The 12,457-nt window shown below is 41.3% G+C and overlaps 1 protein-coding gene across 1 annotated transcript; it reads left to right on the forward strand.

The window, feature by feature from the left end:
• Nucleotides 1-8,412: 8,412 nt before the first annotated feature.
• On the forward strand, nt 8,413-9,585 carry MELLADRAFT_102420 (uncharacterized protein; the record flags this gene model as incomplete). Its single annotated transcript, XM_007405023.1, has 4 exons — nt 8,413-8,563; nt 8,807-8,938; nt 9,034-9,153; nt 9,413-9,585. The coding sequence occupies 4 exons, from the start codon at nt 8,413-8,415 to the stop codon at nt 9,583-9,585; spliced, it is 576 nt and encodes a 191-aa protein (XP_007405085.1).
• Nucleotides 9,586-12,457: the final 2,872 nt, after the last annotated feature.

Raw genomic sequence — 12,457 nt, forward strand, 5'->3', positions numbered from 1 at the left:
TCTGCTTGATTTTGGGTCTCTGGCGTGATCATGAAACAGTGGATGTGTCGCGAGTTGTAGGTTTTACGGGCTTGATGTGCGACAAGTAAATTCAATGATATTCAGTTCACCAGCAGTTAATAGAGCACTGCGAGTCAATTTTACCGTACCATGAGTGTGACGCTGGCAAAGCAACAGTTCATTTTGGTTCTGAAATCGGTATAATTCAAAAGTGAGAAATTATTTCTTGCAGGCCAGCGACGAGCCTGTTGATACATTGATTGTATCATGAACAGTTTACTCGACACTTAGTGGTCATCAGTAATCAGACCAACGTGCTCAGCATTTCTCTTACAAATCTTCATGTCTGAGTTTATCCTTTTTCACATTTCTTTCCTACGAATACCAATTGTATTTCATACTCATTCAATGTTCAGACTCATTTCATTTGTATATAATCTAAATGATTGTTGTGTCTATTTTTGTCTCTTCCTCTCAACTTCTACTGTGACACTTCATACGATTTGCTATTCACGTTTGCCCCTCCAAGAACACCAGTTCTTGAAGATTTCTCATTTATCTCTTTCGAGTCTTACCCCCGACACTAGCATTCGAAATTCCACGAAGCTACACATAGCACGATTCATTAGGTTATGAGCCCAGCGCTCCAGACGCGTACTACCTATTTACATAATACAAACCCTTTGTCCACCGAAGGTACTAACAATTAATTTCATCACTCCATAATCATCCTTCTTCCTTAATGTCGAAAGACCACGATACCAAACCAACCGAACCTCTTATTAAACATAACATGTCAAATTCAAATTCAGGAAATACCAATTTCAGTACCTCTGCAATAGCCTCGATTCCCAAACTTACCATGGGTAACATCTATGCATGGAAGACTGAATTGAAGATTTATCTCAAAATGAATGGTTTATATGAATTCATCGAAGAAAAACTCAATCGTCCATCAGATGTTCAAGAAAAATCTCGTTTTGATATGCGACAAGCGGCTGCTCTATATGCGATACGCAACACCATTGATTCAGCAAACTTATCATCTATTGAATCAATCGAAAATCCCAAAGAGGCATTCGAAACCCTTGTCTCTCAACACGGCTCCAACAATGGTATTGTGACCGCAAATACCCTTACAGAATTATTCAGCTTGAAGTATGACCAATCAATCGGCATCACAAATTATATTGCAAAAGTGCAAGATCTACATAGCAAAATTCGCGACATGACAGCTGGAGATAAGGATCTTCAATTATCGGATAGAATCTATGCCATACTCTTAGTCAACAGTCTACCTCGAAATGAATTTGGCCTCATAATTCAGCATTTTCTATCAAACATTAAAACAATCTCCACGAGCGATGTGTGTGCTCGACTTCGACTCGAAGCAAGCTCTAACAACAGCAGCGAAGAAAAATTCAAAGAAGTTTACTACACCAAATCAAAACGACCCATTAGAACTGACAACAGAAAAGTCGGAAAATCACCAAAGGATCTATGTCACATTCACCCGAATTCAAAGCACACCAATGAACAATGTCATACTCAAAAGAAAAATGAAAACAAAGACTCAAGCTCACTTTCCGTTGAAGAAATGGCAAAGCGCTACAAAGCTATGATGGCAAAATCAATCGACACCAACTCCGCATCTGTACATGTAGCAATTGAGAACGACTCAAACAACGACTTTATCACATACTCTGCTTATAACGCAACGACTCACATCACTCGAAATGATCAATTTCTCATTGACAGTGGTGCGAACACTCACATAGCTAGTAACGCAAAGTTGTTATCAAACATACACACCATTCAACCAGTCAATATTTCTGGAATAGGTGGACAAAATGGAAGAATCAACGCAAAACTCTCTGGTACAGCTTATATTCACGGAAAGACTCATGCCGGTGAAAATAGATTAATAGCCATTGAAGATGTACTCCTCATCCCCGAAGCTGGAGTGAACATATTATCTGTCTCATCTATGATTCGCGATGGAGCAACACTCACCAGTAACCAAACCGATATTGTTTTAGAAAATGATCTACAAGACTATGTTATCACTGGAAAAGGATCCGACGGTCTGTTTTTGACACAGGCACGTCCATCATCCACTCTTTTCGCTGCCCCTGCCTCCATCCCTGCTGACATCTGGCATCGTCGTTTTGGGCATCTCAACTACAGATCTCTCTCTAAAGTATTGCCAACCTCATCAAACAAATTGAATTGTGAATCATGTACATTATCAAAAGCTCATCGACTCCCTTTTTCCTCTCATTTCCCTAAATCAGATGTCCCCTTATTTCGCATACATAGTGACGTCCTAGGGCCAATGCCCACTGCATCCATTGGTGGAGGAAAATATGTTGTATCTTTCATTGACGATGCTACAAGATATAATTGTATCAGAATTATGCGAACCAAGTCTCAAGTTTTCTCTCTCTTTGTGCAATTCATTGCTGAAGTTGAACGCTACCAAAACAAGAAATTAGCCATACTCAAGTCAGATCAAGGAGGAGAATATACCTCCAACCAATTCACAGAGTTCTTATCACAAAAAGGTATAAGTTTTGAGCGTGCTCCTGCAGAAACACCCGAACAAAATTCAGTCGCTGAACGTTTCAACCGTTCCATCCTGGAACGTACTCGTTCAACAATGATTGAAGGTAATATCCCAAAATTCCTCTGGGGAGAAATCATGATGGCAACCTCATATCTACTCAATGTGTCTCCCAACGCTTCAATTGATATGGAAACTCCACTTGCACTATGGAACGCCGACATTTCAGGAGCCCATCAACCAAATGAAAATTTCCTCCGAGTTCTAGGCTGTGCCGCATACCCACTTCTGAAATCAACTGCACTCAATAAACTCTCTGCAAAATCATGTTTATGTGTCCATGTGGGATACGAACAAGGCGCCAGGGCATACCGACTATGGGATCTAACAACCAAAAAGATAATCGTCTCTTGTAATGTATTTTTCAATGAAAGACTATTCCCTTTCAAAAACAAAAACAATGACGAACAATCTTTCACTACTGACAACGATTTCTTTCCCCTCAATGAGGCTGTACGTGAAGAAAATAGAGTTATGAATGGAAATGCTGAGACAACACCTGATCTTACTACAAATAATCCAACAACTCAGGAAAATGTCATGCACTCAGAGACTCCAAATTCACAACCAGCTCAACAACCTCTCTCTCATTTTCAATCACAACCACGCCGTTTTGAATTAGAAAACTCATCTCAACTCTCATCTCCATTCTTAACCCCAGTGAAACTATCGCCAATATCCCCAAATTTCTCCGAATTCTCGTTTTCCGACAAAGTGTCAGATTTAATTCCTCACAACATATCTCCAATAGAATTTACACCCAAAGAAATAATACCTCTCCATCACTCAATACACGCTCCACACAACATCAACAAAGAGAAAGATAAAGAACTGAAAGAATTGAAAGAAAAAGAATCTCAAGAAAAAGAGCTACAAGAAAAAGAATTGAAAGAAAAAGAGTTACAACAAAAAGAACTGAATGAATTAAAAGAAAAAGAATCAAAAGAAAAAGAATTAAAAGAAAAAGAATTAAGAGAAAAAGAATTAAAAGAAAAAGAATTAAAAGCAAAAGAATTAAATGAAAAAGAATCAAAAGAAAAAGAATTAAAAGAAAAAGAATTAAAAGAAAGAGAATTAAAAGAAAAAGAATTAGAAGAAAAAGAACAACAATCAAAAGCACTGAAAGAAAAAGAAGTACAAGCAAAAGATACCAAAGAAACAGAAATACAAAATAAAGAGAAAGAATCAAAACAAACAAAGGAAACTCATTTAAACACAGAAAAAGATAAGAATCTCAAAATTAAAATCAAGATCACAAAACAAATGAAATCTAACTTACAAAGCATGAAAGAAAGCGAAGACAAGTCAAAAGAAGAAGATAATCACAAAACAAATACATCAGCTCCAGCAACTGAGAACAACAAAAGTGACTACCCGACCGACAACAACAAAACCTCCTCTGATTCTGAAACTCCAATCCCTAAACATACACCAGTCCTCATAAACAACTCCACCACCGTATCACAACGACCAATCAGAGATCGAAAACCACCTGTAAGATATGGCAATCTTACACTATATGCTGCAAAGAAAAGCGACGACTGTCCCACATATACCGAAGCCATGCGAGGAAAAGAACGAGACAACTGGCTCCAAGCGATGGAAAAGGAATTTAACTCTTTAACTTCGCACAATGTAGGTGAATTAGTTGATGCACCACCAAAAGCTAACATCATAGGTGGTATGTGGCGCCTCAAAAGGAAGCGAGACAAACATGGCAACATCATCAAGTATAAAGCCAGATGGGTTGCTTTAGGAAACCATCAGATCTGGGGTGTAGATTTTGACAAAACCTTTGCATCAGTTGTTCAATCAGATACCATGAACATGCTCTTTTCACTATGTGCTTCCGAGGACTGGGAAATGGAACAATTTGATATTGCCACCGCATTTCTAAACGGGAAAATGCATATGCCAGTATACACACGCCAGGTTCAAGGTTTTTACAACCCTAAGGACCCAACAAAAGTATGGTTACTCAAGCAATCAATATACGGAACTCGTCAAGCTCACCGAGAATTCAACACAGATCTCAAAGTCAAATTACGAAGCATTGGATTTTCACCGTCAAAAGACGACAATTCTCTTTTCACCCTTCGACGAGAAAAGGAAATTGTTCACATCCCAATGCACGTCGATGACGGTCTCGTTTTCTCTAATTCAAAAACCCTTCTGAAGGAAGTAAAAGAGAAGCTACATCAATTGTACAACCTCGTATGGACAAATGAACCATCTCTACATTTAGGAATAAAAATCACCAGAGACAGCAAGAACAGGACTATCCATCTATCACAAGAACATTATCTTAAGAATGTACTTGACCGTTTTGATATGACCCATTGCAACACTGCACCCACACCTCTCCCAACCTCCGTTGAACTAAACCCAGGGACGGATGAAGAAATCGCCGACGCAGCTCATCTTCCCTACCAACAAGCCATTGGCTGCCTAAACTGGGCCGCCGTGCACACACGACCTGATATTCAATATGCAGTGTCCACTCTTGCAAGATACTCGTCAAAATACACCATCCGTCATTGGAAAGCTCTCAAACATCTTCTACGATACGTACAAGGAACTCTTGACCGAGGCATAATTTTCAAAAATCACAACGTCCCTTCCACTGAACTACGAGCATATGCCGATGCCGACTACGCTGCATGCACTGAGACACGAAGATCCACAACGGGATATGTCTTCACTCTAGGAGGATCACTCGTATCATGGAAAAGCAGGCGACAGCCAACAGTAGCTCTGTCCACCACCGAAGCCGAATACATGGCCCTTGGTGACTGCGCAAAACACTGTCTGTGGTTCAGACGAATGATATCACATCTTACACAAACACCCATACCTACATCCCCCATCTCTCTACCCCCACTCAGCATCTTTAACAACAACAATGGAGCCGTATTCCTGTCACAAGAATCTGCAACAAATGCACGGTCAAAACATATCGACATAAGGCATCATTTCATACGAGATCTCATAAACTCACATCAAATCTCCACACATATGATCGATACCAAAATCATGCCGGCCGACTTTCTTACAAAAAATGCGCCTGAGGAAATGCTAAACAGATGTCGTCTCCTGATTGGAAACATAAGCTCAAACAAGAATCATGAGACTACTACACACCTACTTCCGAAACCCACGAAAGTATCAAGCAAGGGGGGATGCTGATACATTGATTGTATCATGAACAGTTTACTCAACACTTAGTGGTCATCAGTAATCAGACCAACGTGCTCAGCATTTCTCTTACAAATCTTCATGTCTGAGTTTATCCTTTTTCACATTTCTTTCCTACGAATACCAATTGTATTTCATACTCATTCAATGTTCAGACTCATTTCATTTGTATATAATCTAAATGATTGTCGTGTCTATTTTTGTCTCTTCCTCTCAACTTCTACTGTGACAATTCATACGATTTGCTATTCACGTTTGCCCCTCCAAGAACACCAGTTCTTGAAGATTTCTCATTTATCTCTTTCAAGTCTTACCCCCGACACTAGCATTCGAAATTCCACGAAGCTACACATAGCACGATTCATTAGAGCCGCAGTTCTCAAAGTCGAAGTGAAGTTTCTTCCAGGTCTGAGACAACTTCAGAGCATCCCACGCATTGAGAACATAAAGACTGATGCGATGTTCGCCGTATTTTAATTTTCTCCCCTTTATATCTAGCATAAGCCATCACTTACAACTTTTTTGAGATTTTAAAATTCTACGAAACATGTTCAGATCGATCTCATTTCAATCGTGTGCGCTATATGCTATATTATCCTTTTCTCTCATACACTGTAAACATCATTCAACTTCCCCAATTTGGCAGAGGAAAATGATTAATAGTACAGTTTTTCATAAAAGAATCTAATACTGCACACCTGGGCCATTTCACCCACACTACATATGTGCAGCAAGCTAAGTCAATAGTTGTCTATCATGTACATACAGGTCTGCTCAGTTTTTTGCCCATCAGAATAAATAAATCACATGTTATACCACATGTAACTTTTTCGACTTTGAAATTTTTTTCCCAAAAATTCACTACATATAATTCTGTAGCTTCTCAGGCAATATTGTTGAAGCTATGTCTTAGTAACAGAAAGTGTGTTACATGCAGTTGAGTTGATGAGATCACACCAAAACATTGAGTCAGTGTATGTAGTCAATCTTTTGGAAGCTTTTTTCAATCTGAAAGAAGTTACAGCATGTATTACATATGAATAACTTGTCCTGATGAGCAGATAACTGAGCAGAACTGTATGTACATGATAACCACATATTCACTGAGCCTGCTACACATATGTAGTGTGGGTGTTATGGCTCAGGTGTGGAGTGATAGACCATTTTATGACAAATCATACTCCCAATCATTTTTCCCTGCCCACTTGGGGAACCCGAATAATGTCTGCAGTGATAGGAACTCTAGATAAAAGCAAAGCACGTGTTCTTGGTATGCAAACTACTGAAGGAACATCACTTCTCAAAGTTGCAGAATCCAATAGATCTAATTGAGATCGTGATGTGATCTTAATGGCTTATTTACATTTAGCTGTGATTCTTTTCTTTTATGACATCATTACATTGATCATAGGTTAGATAGACATGACGTCACATCCTGTTTACTTCGATATAAAAGATGATTTGTGCTTCTTTTCATTCGCCCTTTCTCTTTATCGAACTTAAACATTTTGTTGCGTACAATCTTCTTTCATCAGATTGTTCTCTCCCTATTTTGATCAGTGTGCAGCTTTCATTAAAGCTCATTACCTGATTCTCACAGGTGTAAGTCTTATCTTAGTAGTTTTAGTTGATGTTGGTAATCAAACTTAAACATTTTGTCGCGTACAATCTTCTTTCATCAGATTGTTCTCTCCCTATTTCGATCAGTGTGCAGCTTTCATTAAAGCTCATTACCTGATTCTCACAGGTACTAGAGAATAGGCGGGCCCGCCCGCCGCTGCAACCGGATTCCTATGATCCCTCTCATCCGGTCAATGGTTCTCAACACGAACAGTGGCAAAGCAATTACAGACTGCGCATTAAATCTCATTCGACATATGCAAAATTCCTTATAAGACACATGCCAAATAATGTTACAACTTGAGCCGCGAGTTTTACCAATACTCCTTTTAATCTACTGTTGGAAGCTCCTCCACAGTAACCTGTGGTATGCCTTCTGCCTCTACGCGAAATACATACTTAAACCGCTTGTTCGGGTGCGAAATCCAAATTGTACCCCTTTCCACAAATGGTCTTGATCTACCTTCAGATTCTATGATGTACCGGTCAGTAAAGGAGTGTTTCGAGTAGTCTGGTTTAGGGACAACTTACGTTCTAGGACTCGCTCCAACAATCTTCCTATGAAGTGGTGCGATACCGCCTGTGGAACTGGAACTACATCCTCCCACTGAAGCTCCTTATAATACGGCATAGTTAGTCGAGCTAATAAATTCTATTCAAGTCGCAAAGTGGCACCCCATCAGTAAACTCCTGCCGATAGGGAAGTGATTCGACTTACTTTTGGATATTGTAATGTTCTTAATTGGATCTTTCACTGAGTTATTCTGACTTTAGGTGGCGCGAACCGAATATCTATTCTGGCCTGTCCCTTTAATACCCTTTATCCCCTCGTAATGATCGGCTCACTCCATTTGTTTTGAGGTAAAGGTGCCAAACTCGAACGCGCCATTAGAGCTTTCTGCGCAATTGGCAATTACTAATAGCACACTCAAATTTCCTGATCGTCGTAGGCTTGAGGGACTTGATATCTGAAGATGCTTTCCAAACACGTCGTACGCCGCCGCCTGATCGTCCAGCCGGTTCTGGCAATTGAACCGCAGACCAACGCACGAACTTCATTGTTACGAAGCTTGTTCTCAAATTCCTGTGAGGTTCCACCATGGGACACCTGTGACAATGGTCTCCGTGAGACTCAACCAGTCTAGGCTATAAAACCTTTTGTCACTGAAATAATACCTACTGACCACCCGAAAGCTACAGCTTTTCAAAACGTGATCGATTCAAAGATGCAATCCTCCACTGATGGCATCTTCCAACAAAAGAAGATGCTTTTGATCAATATTGGAAAGCTATTGAATGTGCTTTTTTTTGTAACAATGCATTTGGACCCGCGACTTCATAAGATTCCACCGGCTTGTGCGTCTGTAGATCTTCCTCACCCTTTTCATCCACTTTTTACAAATCATCTCAACATGATCCTATTTGACAAACTCCATCGACTCGGAATCGATGTTGACTTTGTTGAGTTCCTTATTATCTTAAACCAACACTTCGCCCAACGTAAGTTTTCGTCCATCCTCGAGCCGTATTGTCCTAACCCCTCGTTCTTTACTCAGACCAACCTCCCCAAACCTGGATATTTTTCCCGAATTCAGTCGCCATCAAAATGCACCTTTGCAAGAAATACGCATTCAGGATCAAGCATTCTGGAACGGCTCAAGCTGTCTGTTCCATATATCGGTTGGAGCCTGCCTCTGCAAACGTCGACACGCAAAGTAAGTTATTTCCAATCTGCTCACACTGTCGTCTGAGGTTTAACCTTCATTTGTCCAGAATGCTTTGTTGAGGTTGCCTCTGAGTACCAGAAACGTGGAGTCCCACATGTTCATGCATCCCCCCGACGTGTAAATGGACACACAACCGTTTCTTACAATGACGTCGACCAAGTTGCATCATGTGTTCTTTTCTAGTCGCTTTATTAATCTTGTACAACACCTATACTTGTAGTGTCTGAGATATTTTAACATCCAACAGCTTTTTGTCCCGGCGTCCTTGCCACTATTTCCTCAACTCGTAAAGCCAACTGTCATGTAACACATAGACTAAATAAATTCCGTGTTTTAGTAAAGTACAGATGCCTGAGCCCTTCATTATTCACTGGACAATTCACACTTATTGTCTGCTATTGCTCCCAATCTATCCCTTAATCACATGTCCTGACTAACGCACTCAGGCTACGTGAGCCACAGTTCAGATGTTGAGTAAAGCCCAGTCACAGTTACTTTAAACCAAATAAACTCTCCTCAATACCCTCATCGAAGACAATGTTCAACTTTGAACGCTGCCTTGGTCTTAATTATTTACGAATTGTGGACAATCAATGTACAAATACATAATACAATAAGGGCAGGCAACATTTAGGCAACAACGAAAAGTATCTTCAGGGACTGACAATGAGCATTGCTGCGGGTAACGACACTTGGAGATCAAAATCTTTCTGTGGTACAAAGTGGAACAGGCTAGCAAATGAAACTCGAAAACAAAGAGAGAAAGTAACACGCTTCAATAGGGGCTCACTTAACCTAATAAAAGTTCGCGACACACAACATTCGCCGTGCTTCGGGCCACAACCTGCGTCGCCAGACATATCTTCAAATTGTGTAAAGACGTGCACCTGGATAATGCTACATATAGCTGTCCATGGGCAAAAGTTGGCCCAGGTAGGAAGATTCCGACCTTTTCTAGGCTTTGTCCTTGAGCTTTGTTGATGGTCATGCAGAACGCAGATACTACGGGAAATTGCTTCCTGGAAAAAGGAATAGGTTGATCCAAGTCTCCGTGATGAATGAGCCTCATCTTAGGTAGTGCAATAACTTCACCTCGCTTCGGACCCGTGATGACCACACAACGCAGGAGGTAATCTGAGATATCAATAATAACCAGCCTAGTCCCATTGCACAGTCCTGACCCTATGCTTAGGTTCCTCAAGACCATTATCGGTTGTCCGACTTTCAAAAACAATCGGTGCTGCGGAAAACCTGCGAAATCGATTTTATTCAAAATCTCCGGCGTCATCGGATCAGCAAAGTCAGGGTCGGGATCATCTATTGAAACTGCGCAGGACATCACACCCGGACTTCCTTCTAAAATGGCGTTATTCACAGCTGCAACAGTTTTGTTGAAAGGAGTTATCAAACCTCTCTCGGAAAAGTAAGTCGCAGTTTCAGGCAATTCAGGCTTTGCCATTGACCCAACCAAGTCGTCGTATAACCACGAAATCAATTTGACGGGATTTTCAGTGAACGGTGGGACTGTTTGGACGTGAACATGTTGCAACGCAATCATCTGTCTGTCTTGAGCTTGAAGCTTACCGTCCCCGAGATCCAATAGCCATCGGGCGTACTGTCGTGCCTCCAAATTGTCGCTGTCCCCGTCTATCTTCAGGCGCAGGTTAATCTTCAGCTTGAAATTTCGGATGCTAGCCCATAATGCAGAAGATTTTAAGCAGGCCCATTTTTGATCTGACAAAGTCCCGTGTGGTACAATGGGCAGCGTCTGTCGGAAATCACCCGAGAAGATGATACTAACCCCGCCAAAAGGCTTTGAATTATTTTTTATGTGTTGCAAGCTGCGGTCAACGGCCTCGATGCAGTGTCTATGCTGCATAGAAATCTCGTCCCAAATGATCACCGGTGCTGCAAGAATCCTCCGGCTTTTCTCATCTCTCCCGTTTAAGTCGCAAGTGCTACTATCATCAATTGTGATCGGAATGTTAAAAGCTGAGTGTGCCGTAGTACCTCCACTCAGTAGCAACGCCGATACTCCCGACGACGAAACTGCCACAGGTCTCAATTCTTCGGCTTTGAAGAAATGAAGAATGGTGTTTAACGTGTAAGTCTTTCCGGTCCCGCCAGGTCCGTCTAAGTAAGTAATCGTCTGAGTCTTTGTTCTGTAACCTGTTAGGATGTGGTCGACGAAGTTCCTTTGATCATCGTTGAGGTTACTTTGCTCCTCCTCGAATAGGGCACGGCTTCTTCTTATATCAATTCCAGAAATTTGAGTTGGAAGTAACGTTAACCCCGGGTGGTTCGTCATTTGTTCTTTGAGCAACCCGCTAAAACCCACATTCTCAGTTTCCTTTCCCATGTTGAGTAGGCTCTCGTTTAATTTCTTGAAACCGTATGCGTATTGTAAATTTTTGTCGATCGGCCCCATGTGGCCTAAACTTTGCAACGTGCCTTCCACGTCGTCAGTTAAAAACTCGGCAAATTGCGACCATAGACTGTCTGGCGAAGCGACAGGTCCATAAGTTAGCATTAAGCTGAATAGTTCTCGCATTTGGTGAGCCGAAGCCCATAGAGAAGCCTCTGCCAAAGCTGCTTTGTGATGCTTGTCAGATTCTAATAAACCTAACTTTTCGGCTGTTTCACGAAAGGTGCTGTACGTGACTCCGTCGACCGTCCTCAAATGAAGAAAAGACTGTGGCCCTTTCACATTGAATAAGAGAAGCCGCAAGAAATACTTTTCGCCGTCCGCGACTTTCGCATAGTGCACTCGACCGATTGTACGCAGTTTTTTACTTCGCGGTTTGAACAACTTGCTCTTCTTATCCCAGGTAAAGTGCTTTGTGACATCGACGTAGAGCAGGTCGCGGGCGTAGACGTTCTCATGCCCCTTCGTATTTTCTCTACATAGCCGGAAGAAAGATGTTAAAGTAGAATTTGGAGGCGGTCCAATGGTCACTTTCTGCCTCGCGTCACTTTCGTCCTCGTAGTAGACCAATTGCTCATTTTCTAAATGAATATTCAAGTTCATGACCGCAGGTCTCCTTTTATTCATGAAAAACTTAAATAACCTCCAAGCACCTAGGTTACAACGTTAGTACACTATCCTTGTCATGTTTTCGGAACAATAATGGGTTACTTACATTCCGGGGCGCTGATATAACGGCAATCTTGGTACTCCTTTGTTTCGTCGTGTACCTCAGGTTCCACCCTCTTCGGTTCGTTCCGCTTCCGTTTCCGAGTCGCAGTAGTATTTGTCGCAGTGGATGTAGTTGAAGCTCCTCGAGGAGTAGAT

Source organism: Melampsora larici-populina, assembly GCF_000204055.1.
Source record: "Melampsora larici-populina 98AG31 unplaced genomic scaffold MELLAscaffold_3, whole genome shotgun sequence".
NCBI classification, from domain to species: Eukaryota; Fungi; Basidiomycota; class Pucciniomycetes; order Pucciniales; family Melampsoraceae; genus Melampsora; species Melampsora laricis-populina.